Genomic DNA, 13853 nt, shown 5'->3' with positions numbered 1-13853 from the left:
TCATGAGACTATCATGACACCAACCTAGAGCCAGTTTTTGAATTCTTCTGTTGAAACCAAATAGCTCAATGGAGAAAACTATTCGTTCAGGGAATCATTCCGGTCCAGTCCGGCGGGAAGTAGGCAGAGCCAAACCATACGCCGAACCGATCGACATCCAGACCGGCAGTGCTGATTCACCCGCCAAACTGACCAACAGCCGCCGATCCAGCAACGGATGATGCCTCAGTATACCTCTCCGACGGGCACCGACGCACAAACCGGCAACCCACAAAATGGTTTGGCGGGGAGCCCGACAAAGCCAGATTGCACACTGGAGACTTTCCAAGCTGCATTTTCTCCAAAAAGCTACACTTTCATGATCTAGATCTTCCTGATCGTATCATATCCTTCTCTTCAAATCGATGATCTTGATGCCAATACTCAAGGTATATTTTTATCTTCATGGCATCCATACTTAACAAAAGTCTCCAAGCATTACCTATTGAATATTCTATAAAGATTATCATTAATTACCAAAACCATAAATAAGGGCAATGTACCCTTACAGTAGACCGCCGAAGGAGAAGAGGAGCAACTAGGATGGCGCCACGTTGCTTGGTCGGATGACTCGGATCACATGTGGCCCGAGAGGCCTCCATTTCCTCCGAGAAATGAAAAAAACCCAAAAAATGAAAAAAATAAAAAAATAAAAATTTTAAAAATGATTTATTTTGTGCTGAACTTCCGCCCAAGCGTCAGATTTGTTTCTCTTCTCCTACCGCTTCCGGTACTAGCGCAGTGGACTGCAGCGGCCGCCGACCCGATCCCCGAAACGTAGGCGGACCCGACCCGACCAAGATCCCCCATTTGCCGCACTCCACGCGCTCATCACGCACCGCTCCCCTCCGTGCTCGCTCGCTGCCGTGCCCCGTGCTCCTTTCCTTCCTTTCCTCTTTTACACCGTCGCCACCCCCCCTGCACGGACCCAGATCGCCGAGCTCGAGCGCAGCAATGGCGGCGGGGTACCGGGCGGAGGACGACTACGACTACCTCTTCAAGGTGGTCCTCATCGGCGACTCCGGCGTCGGCAAGTCCAACCTGCTCTCCCGCTTCACGCGCAACGAGTTCAGCCTCGAGTCCAAGTCCACCATCGGCGTCGAGTTCGCCACACGGTCCCTCCAGGTCGACGGCAAGGTCGTCAAGGCCCAGATTTGGGACACCGCAGGACAAGAAAGGTTCTTTCCCTCAACTCGCTCCCTTTCCGCTCCCTGTCTCTTATTATCTGCCGCGGCTGCTGGTAGATCTGCGCTCTGCCGCGCGCGGCTGCACGTAGATCTGTGCGTGGTTCGTATCCAGATGCAAGCGTGCATCTTGGAAGCGTGTCTGCTTTGGGGCTCCCGTTGGTTGGATCTCGCCGCCGAATTATGTTGCGTGCTGGTGCGGCTAGCTGGGGGAGACGGAAGATTTGTGCCTAGTTCAGTCACGCTAATAGATCATAGGACCTTGCTGCAGGTCTCAGTTGCTTGCGAATCGGTAGGCAGGGATCTTGTCGACTGTCTTTTTTGAGCAAGTAGGGGTCTATACCGTGGAGCGGTGCACAATTTGGAGACTTTAGGAAGTACTAGAATCTTATGATCTATTATTGGTGTGTTTGTAGTGATATTGGTGATAAAACTGGCCAAGCCCGACGCTTAGCTCGCTGCATTATGATCTCTAGTCAGCATAAACTGTGACAATCTGTGGCTTTATCTTGCTGATGACAGTGAGGGTTTCAACAGTGACGCTGTGATGCTTCAATCTTGATCTCAAGTCCATGTAACTTAAATGGTACGTCCTACCATGATAGTGATATTGCGTGTTTATTTGGTTTCTGGCTAGGTGCATGGTTGGTGTGCTTGGCCCAGGCTCTAATCCCTCCCAAGTATACTATTTTTAGAAGTGAGGCTTATTATTGGCCAGAGTCTAAAACCGAACAACACATTACATTTGCTGCGCAAGTTCTGCTATGCATTAGTTACGCCCTTGACATTGCTGATGAATCATTTACTTGTGAACTGGTTGTTAGGATGCATTACCTCCTTTTGCAGATAGAGTACTTCTCTACTTCTTTTTGTTCAGAATCATACTTGTTTTGTCCTTATTTCTGATTGCTCTCTCTCTCTCTCTCTCTCTCTCTCTCTCTCTCTCTCTCTCCAGTTTTACTAGTTTTTCTACTATTATGTATATATATGAAGCATGACTTTAATGATCTAATGCTCATCATCTTTTATCCTAGTTATTTAGTTGCTAGTATGGCAATTCATTCTGCACAAACCAGAAATAGCAGTTAGTTTTGTGGCTTTGATCCTTTCTCTCAAGTAGTCCCTCTGTTTGTGATTCGAAACAGCCCTAGCATTCGTGTGCTCACATAATTCTTTCAGTTGTCTGTTGATATGTTGAGTCATGTATCATGCCTCAATTGGTTCACTAATTTGGTCATCATCAACGATGACTTTGACTTATTAGGACCTTGACATCCATTGCTATCTGCATTTTTGGAGACTGCAACAAGTGTAAATCAGTAGCAGAACTTCAGTATTTGTGCGGAGCATTTTTTTTATGTTTTTTTACCAGGATTTTTCTTATTATTCAAGGCTGCGCTATAATAGAACTTCAGTATTCTTACTCATATTCATGGCTTTTAAGGCATACTACTTAGGACGCTTAGGCGATAAGGTGCCCTGGCATCGCCTTGGAAATTTGCCCGCTTTAGGCGCATAGGTGTCAGAGTGCCTGGGGATGCCTTACCACCTTAAAACCACGCTCATATTTGTACAGGTTAATGTTACTACTCTAGTAACATATAATTAAGCAGGATTTTGCTACCCAAAGGGTTATTAATAATCCAAAACTGTAATAAATCTTCTAACGCATATTCAACCAGTTTTCTAGATTGTGCAATATATGTGCCTAAAAACTAGCTTGAGGCTCGCCTGATTTGTTTATAGTGCTGGAATTTTAATACTGTACTATTGATTTCGTTGGGCACCCTGTACTCCATGTAGTTGAGTCAGAGAGCAGATGCTGTGTCTTAGGTTAATTGCCACTGCTTGATAAAGAGTAGAAGAAGAATTCAAACTCCCACACAAACACTAGAGGGGGTCGAAAAGGAGCCCATCCAAACTATATTCAAAGTGGTTCCACAAAACTCAAGATTGTGGATGTAACTGCCTCATTAAAAGCTAATCAGAATCTGGATGGGCATGAATGTGCAAGACACTGCAGGATTTGACAAGCTATTGCTTAACAAACAAAAATGGTAGTGCCAAATTCTTGCTAGTAGTACCATAACCCGTGTGACAACTCGAAAGTGAACTGAATTGTTATAATTTTTTTTTCTGTATGAAGTTTTACTCTTTCTATGAATTATTCTGTCGGTTTTCTGGCATGTCATCCAGTACCACAATCTATACGGATCGCATGACACTTTCATGCCTCAAGCGGTATAAATACTATCAACTGGGGTTCTAATTGGCAGAAGCATCGACTCATGTGGTTTATAATTCTCAAGAATGTTTATTTCATTTTTTTTCTATATATATGAGTGCGTTTCATGATACATTGACATGTAACTCTACATTTTGAGATCATATTGGCTTGATCATAGCTCTGAAGTCCATGTAATTAAAATATGTTCTGAAGCTTCATTTTAGTGTTCCTCATCAACATTTGATTCGTTCACAGGATTGGGGCTCTGTCCAGCCCTGCTGTTAATTGTGTTGCTCAAACCTGTGGATAAGCAATTCCTCCAATGAACAGACTATCTCATTAATTATGTCTTGCCAATACTTTTTTGTGAACTGTTCTATGATTCTTTATTGTAGTGAATTCTCTTGCTTTTCACTTCTTCAGAATTTTGCATGTTTTGGTTCACTTCTGCCTTAACTAACCAGGTTCCTTTCTGATCTGAATTCTGCCACAGGTATCGTGCTATTACTAGTGCATACTACCGTGGTGCTGTTGGAGCGTTACTTGTGTATGATGTCACTCGGCACGCGACCTATGAGAATGCTGAGCGCTGGCTGAAGGAACTGAGGGACCACACGGACCCAAATATAGTTGTTATGCTAGTTGGCAACAAGTCTGATCTCCGTCATCTTGTAGCAGTCCAAACTGATGAAGCGAAGGGATTTGCAGAGAGAGAATCACTCTATTTCATGGAGACTTCTGCGCTGGAGTCCACCAATGTGGAAGATGCATTTTCTGAGGTCTTAACTCAGATTTACCGCATCGTGAGCAAGAGGTCAGTTGAAGCAGGTGAAGACTCAGGTTCTGGCCCTGGCAAGGGTGAAAAGATCAATATGAAGGATGATGTCTCGGCAGTGAAGAAGGGTGGCTGCTGCTCCAGTTGAGCCACATGGTATTCTTTTGGTTGGGTTTGTGTGATGTTAGCTTGTGCTATCGCCTTTCCAGCGACCGGGAATTATTATTAGTAGCAGTAGCAAGTATCATGTCCTAGAGAAGTTTGTTGCTGAACTGAGAAGTTTATCTAGATCAGGATAGACCTTTGTATTCTTTGTATGGTGGTGTCCGTGGCAATTGGCATGGCGTGTTTTTTTCATCTCAATCCTTTGCAACCATGTCTGAACTTTTCAATCAAATTGAAATATGTTTCACTGATTGCGAATTGCTGGTCCCTGTGGACACAAGGGAACTGAACACTGGGATGTGCCTTGGATAATTTGTACAGATTCAGTAACGATGTGCAACGCTGCCTGGCTGGCGCCTGAGTGAATCTTAGAAAGTAGTTCTAATTTATTATCACATCTCCAGCGAGAGAATTTCTTGTATCTGATGGTATTGGCAATGCGAGAAACATACTTTGGCTAATAACTTTTCAAATATTTCTTGTTTATAACATAGTACTTCCTGAAACATAAGTAAACTCACGACGAGTATCTAACCTTGATGCTTTTGAAGATTGATGAATAATCAAAATTTGAGAAGTTGCATGTATGTTCGAAAATTCCCAAAATTTAGGTTCATTTTTGACAGCTGATCCTATTCCCAGAATAAAAAAAGGGAGTATGTTCATCCTCATTGCTGTTTGGAACACTGGATTCTTTTTCCAGCATTTCATACTACTATTTTTCAAAATTTAAGTTTGCCAGTGTCAAATAATTCCAAAATAATTTTTATGGATTACAAGATAAGTGTCTACAATTCCTAGAATTTGCAGAACCAAATTCTAAATATGCAGGAAAAAAAAGATGAATCCAATATGATTAGTGTCACAAAAAGAAAACACAAAACAACACTATTCACATTGCAATCTGTTTTTTGTGTGTATTTTCAAATTTGGTTATGAAAATTTTAGAAAATGTGAACACACATCTTCTCAACACCCATAAATTTGTTACAATTTATTACACATAATACATAAAATGTAAATTTTAAAAAGTGGTACTCCCTCCCTCACAGTTTATTAGACGTGTGTGTACCTCTAGGTCGTAAATTTAATCAAGTTAGCATTAATTATATATTATAAAAATTATAGCGTTAGAAAGTTTAGATGTTTTATTTTCTAATGATATAATTTTTTTATTGTACAATTTAAATAAATTATATAGGTCAAATTAACGACTGACAGATAAGAATAATAAACTGAGACGGAGGAAATACACAGTGGAGGCGTGGTATCACGACATACTCCCCGATCCAGGTTACCAGGGCCGATAGACGGACCGTGTCGGGAATACACAGTGTCCGAATCCGGGCCAGGTTCGTCCGGGTTCAGCGCTACATAGCCCAGCCCCAGCCCCAGCCCCAACTTCTCCCGTTCGTCCGTTCCACCGCGATCGTTTTCCGCGTCGCCGCCAACAAGGGTTTCGCGCTCGCCAAATCCGCCGCCGACGAGATGCTGGAGGAGCTGCTCATCTTCACGCGCGGCGGCCTGATCCTGTGGTCGTTGGCCGGCGGCGCCGCCGCCGCGCTGAAGGGCTCCCCGGTGGACGCCCTCGTGCGGTCCTTCCTCCTCGACGGCCGCTCCTCCCCCTCCGGGTTCGCGCACGGCCCGCACGCGCTCCGGTGGGCCTTCCACAACGCGCTCGGGCTCGTCTTCGTCGCCGTCTACCGCAAGGTGCTCCACCTCCTCTACGTCGACGACCTCCTCGCCGCCGTCGCCGCCGAGTTCGCGCGGATCTACCACCCGCGCCGCGCGTCCTACGACGGGTTCGGGGAGCGGTTCCGGCAGCTCCACCTCGAGGCCGAGGCGCGCGCGGCACGTCCGGCCTCCGTCCCCGTGAAGCCCGGTCCTGCTCGGTCTGACGGCGTTCTCCTGCCCGAGTGTGGTGGTGGTGGTGGTGGTTGTGGCGAGAGTGAGACGGCGGGTGACGAGTCTGGGAAGGATGACTCCGATGGCGAGCAGGAGGAGCACAACTCGGTGGATGGTACCTTCAATGCTGTGGAAGAGAACTCTGACGCCGGCAACGGTGGCGAGGTTGTGAAAGGGGAAGAGCAAGGAGCTCCCAGCAATGCTGCTGCTTTTGACATGAGTAAGTTGCAACTTATTTTCCGACCACACCATAAGATCAAGCCGAATAAACCCGCACCCAGGGACAAGAAACCAGTGACAACCGATAAGAGGAGGAGGATTCCGGATAACGTGCCTTCGGCCAAGGATTTGGATTTTTCAGACCCAGCTGACGCCAGAGGAGCTCCGGCGATGAACCAGGCGGCGGTCAACCAGGGCAAGAGCGGGATGGACCAGGATGAAGCCACGAGGAGCAGCACAGCAAAGAGTGGCTGGTTCTCCTCAATGTTCAGGAGCATCGCAGGCGGCAACGCGGCCCTGGAGATGTCTGACCTGCAACCTGCACTCAAAGCTCTGAAGGATCGGCTGATGACCAAGAACGTGGCGGAGGAGATCGCGGAGAAGCTCTGCGAATCGGTCGCAGCTAGCCTTGTAGGCAAGCAGCTCGGATCCTTCACGCGGGTTTCCTCCTCTGTTCAGGCAGCTATGGAAGATGCTCTCGTTAGGATTTTGACCCCGAGGCGATCCATTGACGTGCTGAGAGATGTGCATGCTGCCAAGCAGCGTGGCGCGCCGTACGTCATCGTCTTCGTCGGGGTGAATGGGGTCGGGAAATCCACCAACCTCGCAAAGGTTGCTTATTGGCTTCGGCAGCATGACCTCACTGTCATGCTGGCAGCGTGCGACACCTTCAGGTCTGGTGCTGTGGAGCAGCTGCGGACTCATGCCCGCAGGCTTCAGATTCCTATTTTTGAGAAAGGATATGAAAGGGATCCAGCTGTAGTGGCCAAGGGTGCGATTCAGGAAGCCGCTCGGAACAAAACAGATGTTGTTCTTGTTGACACCGCTGGGCGTATGCAGGACAATGAGCCACTCATGAGAGCGCTCTCGAAGCTCATCAACCTCAATAATCCGGACCTGGTTTTGTTTGTTGGAGAGGCGCTGGTGGGGAATGACGCTGTTGATCAGCTCACTAAGTTTAGTCAGAAGCTGACAGATCTTTCCACTGCTCCAACTGCTAGATCGATTGATGGCATCCTGCTCACCAAGTTTGACACCATTGACGACAAGGTTGGAGCAGCTCTTTCTATGGTGTATGTTTCTGGAGCTCCTGTCATGTTTGTTGGCTGTGGTCAGTCGTACACCGACCTCAAGAAACTCAATGTCAAATCCATCGTCAACACCCTCCTGGAGTGAACTCCGATAGGCGCTGCTTTACTGAATAAGAATACCTTGCTCTACTTAAACCCCCTACGACATTGTGGTCATCTTGGGGGGATGCTGATAGTTATGCTTTCTCTTAGATTTATTTTTTGTTGCTTCTAAGAATTTTCTATTCATGTTCGTCAGGTTCATTTTTACTTGGTGTAGTTAAGATTACATGTAACAATACTGGCAGTGCTAGTTAATTCTTGGCTACGTGATGTTTGGTGCCAGAAGATAATGCAGCTTCATCTGAACTTTTCATTTATGATACTGCTCAGTTCAATTCTTTCTTTTTTCTATGAAATGCTAGTAATATTATTTTCACTTTTGCAATCTTCTTTCCAGTGATTTTTGTACATTGACTATTCAATCAAGCTTTCAGTTGCTTACTTGTGTTGTTGAAAATTGTGCACTCAGTGTTGACATGACCAGTCGTAGATTACACACCACCAACAACATCAAAGCCTTTTTCACAAGCAAGTTGGGTAAGTTAGATAGGAAACCCAAGCGAAACAAAAAGAACCAAAAGAAAGGGAGAGAAAAATAAACAAAGAGAGTAAACTAAGATTGTGGGACATGAATTGCTGATCTCCATGCAGTCCTATCAACAACCAAATCTCTAGGAACATTCCAATCCTTTAAGTCGCTTTTTACCGCCTTCGTCCATGTCAAATTTGGTCACCCTCTGCCCCTCCTAATATTTTCCATAGCCTTCAGAATACCACTATTAACTGGTGCTTCCAGGGCCTCTGCTGGATACGCCCAAACCAGCTTAGTTAGTGTTGGACTAGTTTCTCGTCGATCGCAGATTCATTACACATGTAATTTTAATTTTGTCTAACAACCTTTCTGAACTTTCATGAGCATTGCACAAGGTTTTCACTTAAATCCTTTGTACACCAGAGTTAAAAAGAGATAATCAGCATCTGGTGTTAAGATGCAACAAGGTATCAGTTGTTAAGTTCAGATTTAAAAACTGAGCATGTTTGCCTCTGACCACAAGGCTGGCTTGTTTGATGGACCAAATGCATTCTTAATTTCCAGACGATTAACTATGCATTTTTGTTTGATGAGATCATAAACTATGTGCAAAAAAGCCTATTGAAACTTGTTGAATGGTATGCCATTAATCAACAAATAAAATTCAGATCAATTTTGGTGCTTTTCACTTCAGTTTCACTCTATGAGGCATGCAGTCGTGAATCCAGTTCACTTTATTTTCCTACCTCTTCTATGCAGACTAAATTATCTTCTGCTGAACCGAACATGTCTCATATATGGTGTAGAAAATGAATTAATTTTGTACTAGTACATAAATATAATACATATGTTGCATGATGGCAGCCCTCCTCAGATGCTTGATTACACTGTCAGTTTTGTCAGCTTGCTTGGTGCGAGTTTGTACGTGTAGGTGCATTGTTTGCAGCACTGATATTACAAAGATACTCTCAGATTGCGGCACATTGTGGTGATTTCGGCACATTGTGGTGATTTCGGATGTTTCTAGAAGTTCCTGGGTGCTGTCATATCACGAATTTTCCATGGTGGGAAATGTAACTGGGTGCACAGCTACCTGTGGGTGCTTGCCCCGGGATCGTGCTATAACTCAGGCTCTGTTCTTTTGATTATTTTTTCATCATATTCAGATAAGTTGCTAAAACAAACGGAGGGGAGGATCGACCCGTTCAGTAGAATTCCGAAGAAAGACTGTTGGCAGCAGGTGGAGACATTTCTTTGGCCCCCTTCCAAATAAATGCGGACAGGGTAGAGCTCGGCAGAGGGTTCGAGAATAGGGTAGGGGTTTTTAAGGTTAGGTCCCCTACCACTAGTCCGGTTAGCCTTCTTTCGGGCAGGAAGCAGGCCGGGCCCGACGAGCGGGCATCCCCTGCTACGCAAGCAGCATTGTCCGCGGTCAACCATCAACTCTCGATATGCATATTGATCAATCGATCTCCGCGTCCTGCCAGTTCGCTAAGTAGACTCACTCTACCGAGGGGCAACTAAGGTTGGTTCCTGCCAATTCCCTTGCTGATCAGCCGTGGAATTGGCAAGTATGAGAGAGGACTCTCTCTGTCTCTCCGAGTTTCAACTACTAAGTGAAGTTAAGTAGCACTTCAGCTATTCTAAATGTGAATAGATTCCGATCAAGCAAGCAGGAGAAGGTGGTCCTTGCAAATTTGGGCCAAGAGAACTGTTTGACCTTGGAATGTATGTAGAAAGTAGCTTAGGATGCACGAATCATCTGAAAATCAAGATAGAAAACACTATCACTAGACATGAATTTGTAATCAAATGAGCTCCACAAAGCAGATATGATAGTGAATTGCTATGCTGAATTAATATGATCGTTATTTTGAGCATGAACATCTTGAATTTAGAGGATGTTTGTTATTTTGTATCATGTCTTGAAACTTGATGTTATATTTTTTCTTCTTCTGATGGAGCAAAATAAGGTCCCAGTTTTTGTATGCAAAAGTTGCCTCCAAGGCTTGCATGATTCCTGTAACTGAATAACTGATCGTGTTGTTTGCACATTTTTACTACAAAGTGTCCCATGCAAGAAATAATGCCTCCCTGCCCCACTATTCTTTTCTTGGGTGAACTATACACAGTACTATTAAAAGTACTTTCTACAGTAATCATTTGGAAAGAAGCTTTAATACCTTTATTGAATGACTGTTCCACCATTGGCCTGCAAGTAGCAGCGTGCTGTGACAAAGAGCATGATGAAAGCAGGGTTTATTCTGAATGGCAGGGCAATTCTCCTTTGGCAGGGACGGTGGTAGCATAGTCCACTGTCCAAGGCCGGATACATTGTCATCCATGCCAGAGGAGAACCGCACTGTGATTCTCACCCTGAAACACTCCGTAGCAACCACTGATCTATTTATTTGTGGGAGAAAAAGACCGTTGGTCTGTTTTCAGTTGCGTGTTGCTCTTCCTGTTACTCTTTCAAATATTTTGCTTGCCATGCACTGTATCTTACTATGAAATATATATAGGGCAGAAACGAACAAGAAAATGTGGATATGCTGCTGGATATGCTTCCAGATCAGGACAATGCTTTCAAGAGGTATTCCTCTAGCTCTACCTTTCCCATTTACCTCTCTTTTTGAGTCGAACCGTTGGACCATAGAAAGAGAATGACCCCTGTGCTTGTGGCGTCTCTTGCAAATTTGAGACCAACCTACCTCTAGAACTCTCGGTACATGAGTTAAATCCTATATCAGCTTACTTTATATGATCCGTCTTCTTGTCGATTCTAGTAAATTTTCTATCATGAGCTATTATAATTTGTAGGACATCTATTGCAAACTAGTTACTGAAAACGGATACTTGGAGCTACCATAAGTTCTGATTGGTTCTGATGCAAATTGTTTGCTATTGACAATTCGAAACAAGTATGGTGTACAGAACTTGAGCTCGAAAAAGTGGCACAGCAGCAACCAGAAAGGATTTTCCGCGACGAAAAACCAGAGGCATAATTTCACATTGAAACTTGATATTTATGTATATTGAGACTAACTGAGTGCTGTATGTAGATGCTGAAAACGAAAATTATTCTAGCAGGTGACACCACACCACATTAGCATGGTTAAATAGATTCTGCCAACGATTTAAATTTTATGCCTGATAAATGAAATCTTATTATTGTTTGGTACCCTGAAAGATTCTTGTAAGTACAATAGGAACTTCTATTCTATACCTAGAGCATTTGAAAATACAGCGAGAATGGTAAATTGATTTTTTTTTCTGGGTACTCTTCTTTCATATTTTTCTCCTGTTTGTGGCCGTTCAGACTAGTCTTTAATCGTTGCTCCAGTTTCCAATATTCTGAAACCCATCATAGGTGACTTGGACTATCGGCCATCGTTGGATCAAACTTCTTGCTACATTTTTTTTTCTTGACAAAAACTTCTGTTTATATCTCTATTTTGTGCAAACTTTTATTCCACGGCCTTTTGCCTTGAACCTGTTCTCCAAGTCGACCGTGTGAGCAGAAACCTTTTAATCACATTTATCGGATGGGCCACGTGTTATGTTTTTCCATGTTTTTGTTTTAACTTAGATAAAACAGGTGGTGGTAACTGTTAGTTACTGGCAGTATTGGTGGAAGTATCATCTTGATAATTATTAGAATTTAAATTTTGAATTCAAAATTCTAGCAAAGTGTTGTTAAGGGCTTGTGTGCAAGATAATGAAATTATTGATGCTACGCTAACAACTTTATATTTCCTTAAATTAAGCAACAACGTGGACTTCTGTTCTTAGTTCTCAACAATCATAGAATTATATCCTGTTGAGCTGAGTAGCTAGAAAATTTGTGTCACTAGAAATTATTGATGCTACGCTAACAACTTTATATTTCCTTATCTATACAATATCATCACTAGAAATTTGTGTCAAATGGGAATGTCATTTCGTTATTCACCAGTACCATGTCAGTTCCTTCCGATTTCCTGGTATCCGTTATTTTTGTTCACAGTGTTTGGTCGATTTTAAATGGATGCCATCCTGTAACCAGTACATGGCAGTTTCTGCCATTTCTCAGTTTTCTGTTCTCCCTTGAGTAGAAACTGGTGGCATCACTGCCACTTTGTTAGTGATTTTTGTCAAAATACTACCTTGCACTAGTTAGCTGGAAAGGCTCGCAAGCTAAGACAATTGCACCATCTTCTACGTATTCATGCAGGTACTTCCCTAATTACTTATATATACACATTCAAAGGTCCACAAGCAGATCGTGCCCTTTTTCATGTGATGGATGACAGGTTATATTGTTCTTTTGGTTCGGAACATTCTTATGGATCTTCCCATTATGTGCTGTCAGAAGCTGTCTGATCTGTTGAAGAATTTAGTAAGTATCTGATTCTCCTGGATAAAGCTGGGCTTTACAGAAAGGACGCACCAGCTGCTGCTGTGGGTGTCGAAAAGCCGCATCACAATTTATCATCTGATCTTAGATTGACACGATCATTAACATGCTGTTCTCAGATCTTTGTCTTTTATTATTGCAAAAATATGCTACATGTTACCATTATTTAGTTTTACTTGTTAAGGCTTTAGCCAGAGTCCACCTCTTTTTTACAGAACATTGCATAGAATACAGAGAAAATGGCGCAGCAGATACATTGCATTTTACGAAGCCTCACTGAAGATTTTTTTTTTTGCAGTAACAGAGTAGATAAACAATCGATTCTTTAAACCAAAGCGAGATTATGGAAAAAAGACAAGTGCACACATGCCGCCTGTGACAAATAAGCCACGGTGGTTATAAGTTACTCCATCTGTTCAAGAACACATGCCGCCTGTGACAAATAAGCATGATCTTCATTCTATTTTGAAGGTACATGAAAAATATAGTGTTAAATGTTTTCATATCATCCAATATGTTTTGGTGTATTAGACTAGGAGCAAAGTTAAACAAGTGGGTGCATAAGTTTTGAAGTAACATGACAAATAGAATGTTAATATTTTTCGTAAGATCCAAATATCTTTTGGTGTAGACAATGACCATGTTAAACAAGTTTGACCACTAAATTTTAAAGCGTCATACTTTCTTAGCGGAGGGAGTGCCTTTTTTAAGGAAACCAGGAGGGACTAATTTTCATGTAGAGTAGTACCTTTTTTTTAGCGAAACCTGAAGAGAGTAATTTTTATGCCTACTACTGAAATATGCGTGCTAAAAAATGCGCAAGATATGCCACACAGACCTGGAAAAGTGAAAAATGCTCTTTGGCATCCATCTTCAAGCAAGGCAGATGCATGAGCGGATATGCTGATGCCAGCTTCAGCACCAAACTGGTATTGTGGAATGCATATAAATACCTTATTGTTGGAACCTAGGAATGCACCAAGCCATTCCATCAGGTACACCTCGAAACAAAAACGGAAATACAGTGTGTGTGTGCATGCGAGCTGTAGATTACCGGGCCATATCTCCTTGGGCAGACCGTCATTGGGCTTCTTCACCTCTTACTAGTCAGCTTGTGTTCTGCCAAAGGAGATTTGCCCAGCAATCCACATTTTGCGATCTGTCAGAACTTGTTGATGTAGCCCATGAACAAGTTCTTCTGAAAATGCAGCATCATACTGATTTTCCCATCTTATTTTTATGTCTGTTCCTAAATCAAGCAATCTGGTTCTCTTATCT

The 13853-nt window shown here is 43.3% G+C and overlaps 2 protein-coding genes across 2 annotated transcripts; both read left to right on the top strand.

Annotated features, from left to right (window-relative positions):
• Nucleotides 1–951: 951 nt before the first annotated feature.
• On the top strand, nt 952–4639 carry LOC124693531 (ras-related protein RIC2). The gene is made up of 2 exons (XM_047227008.1): nt 952–1217; nt 3944–4639. Exons 1-2 carry the CDS (start codon nt 994–996, stop codon nt 4371–4373), a joined length of 654 nt encoding a protein of 217 aa, XP_047082964.1. The 5' UTR covers nt 952–993; the 3' UTR covers nt 4374–4639.
• A 1239-nt stretch (nt 4640–5878) lies between these two features.
• LOC124683649 (signal recognition particle receptor subunit alpha homolog) lies at nt 5879–7935 on the top strand. The gene has a single exon (XM_047218127.1). The coding sequence runs from the start codon at nt 5879–5881 to the stop codon at nt 7688–7690; it is 1812 nt and encodes a 603-aa protein (XP_047074083.1). The 3' UTR covers nt 7691–7935.
• Nucleotides 7936–13853: the final 5918 nt, after the last annotated feature.

This window comes from Lolium rigidum, chromosome 1, assembly GCF_022539505.1.
Source record: "Lolium rigidum isolate FL_2022 chromosome 1, APGP_CSIRO_Lrig_0.1, whole genome shotgun sequence".
NCBI lineage: Eukaryota > Viridiplantae > Streptophyta > Magnoliopsida > Poales > Poaceae > Lolium > Lolium rigidum.
Note: the sequence above shows the minus strand (reverse complement) of the source record. Positions and strands in the feature narration are given on the sequence as shown.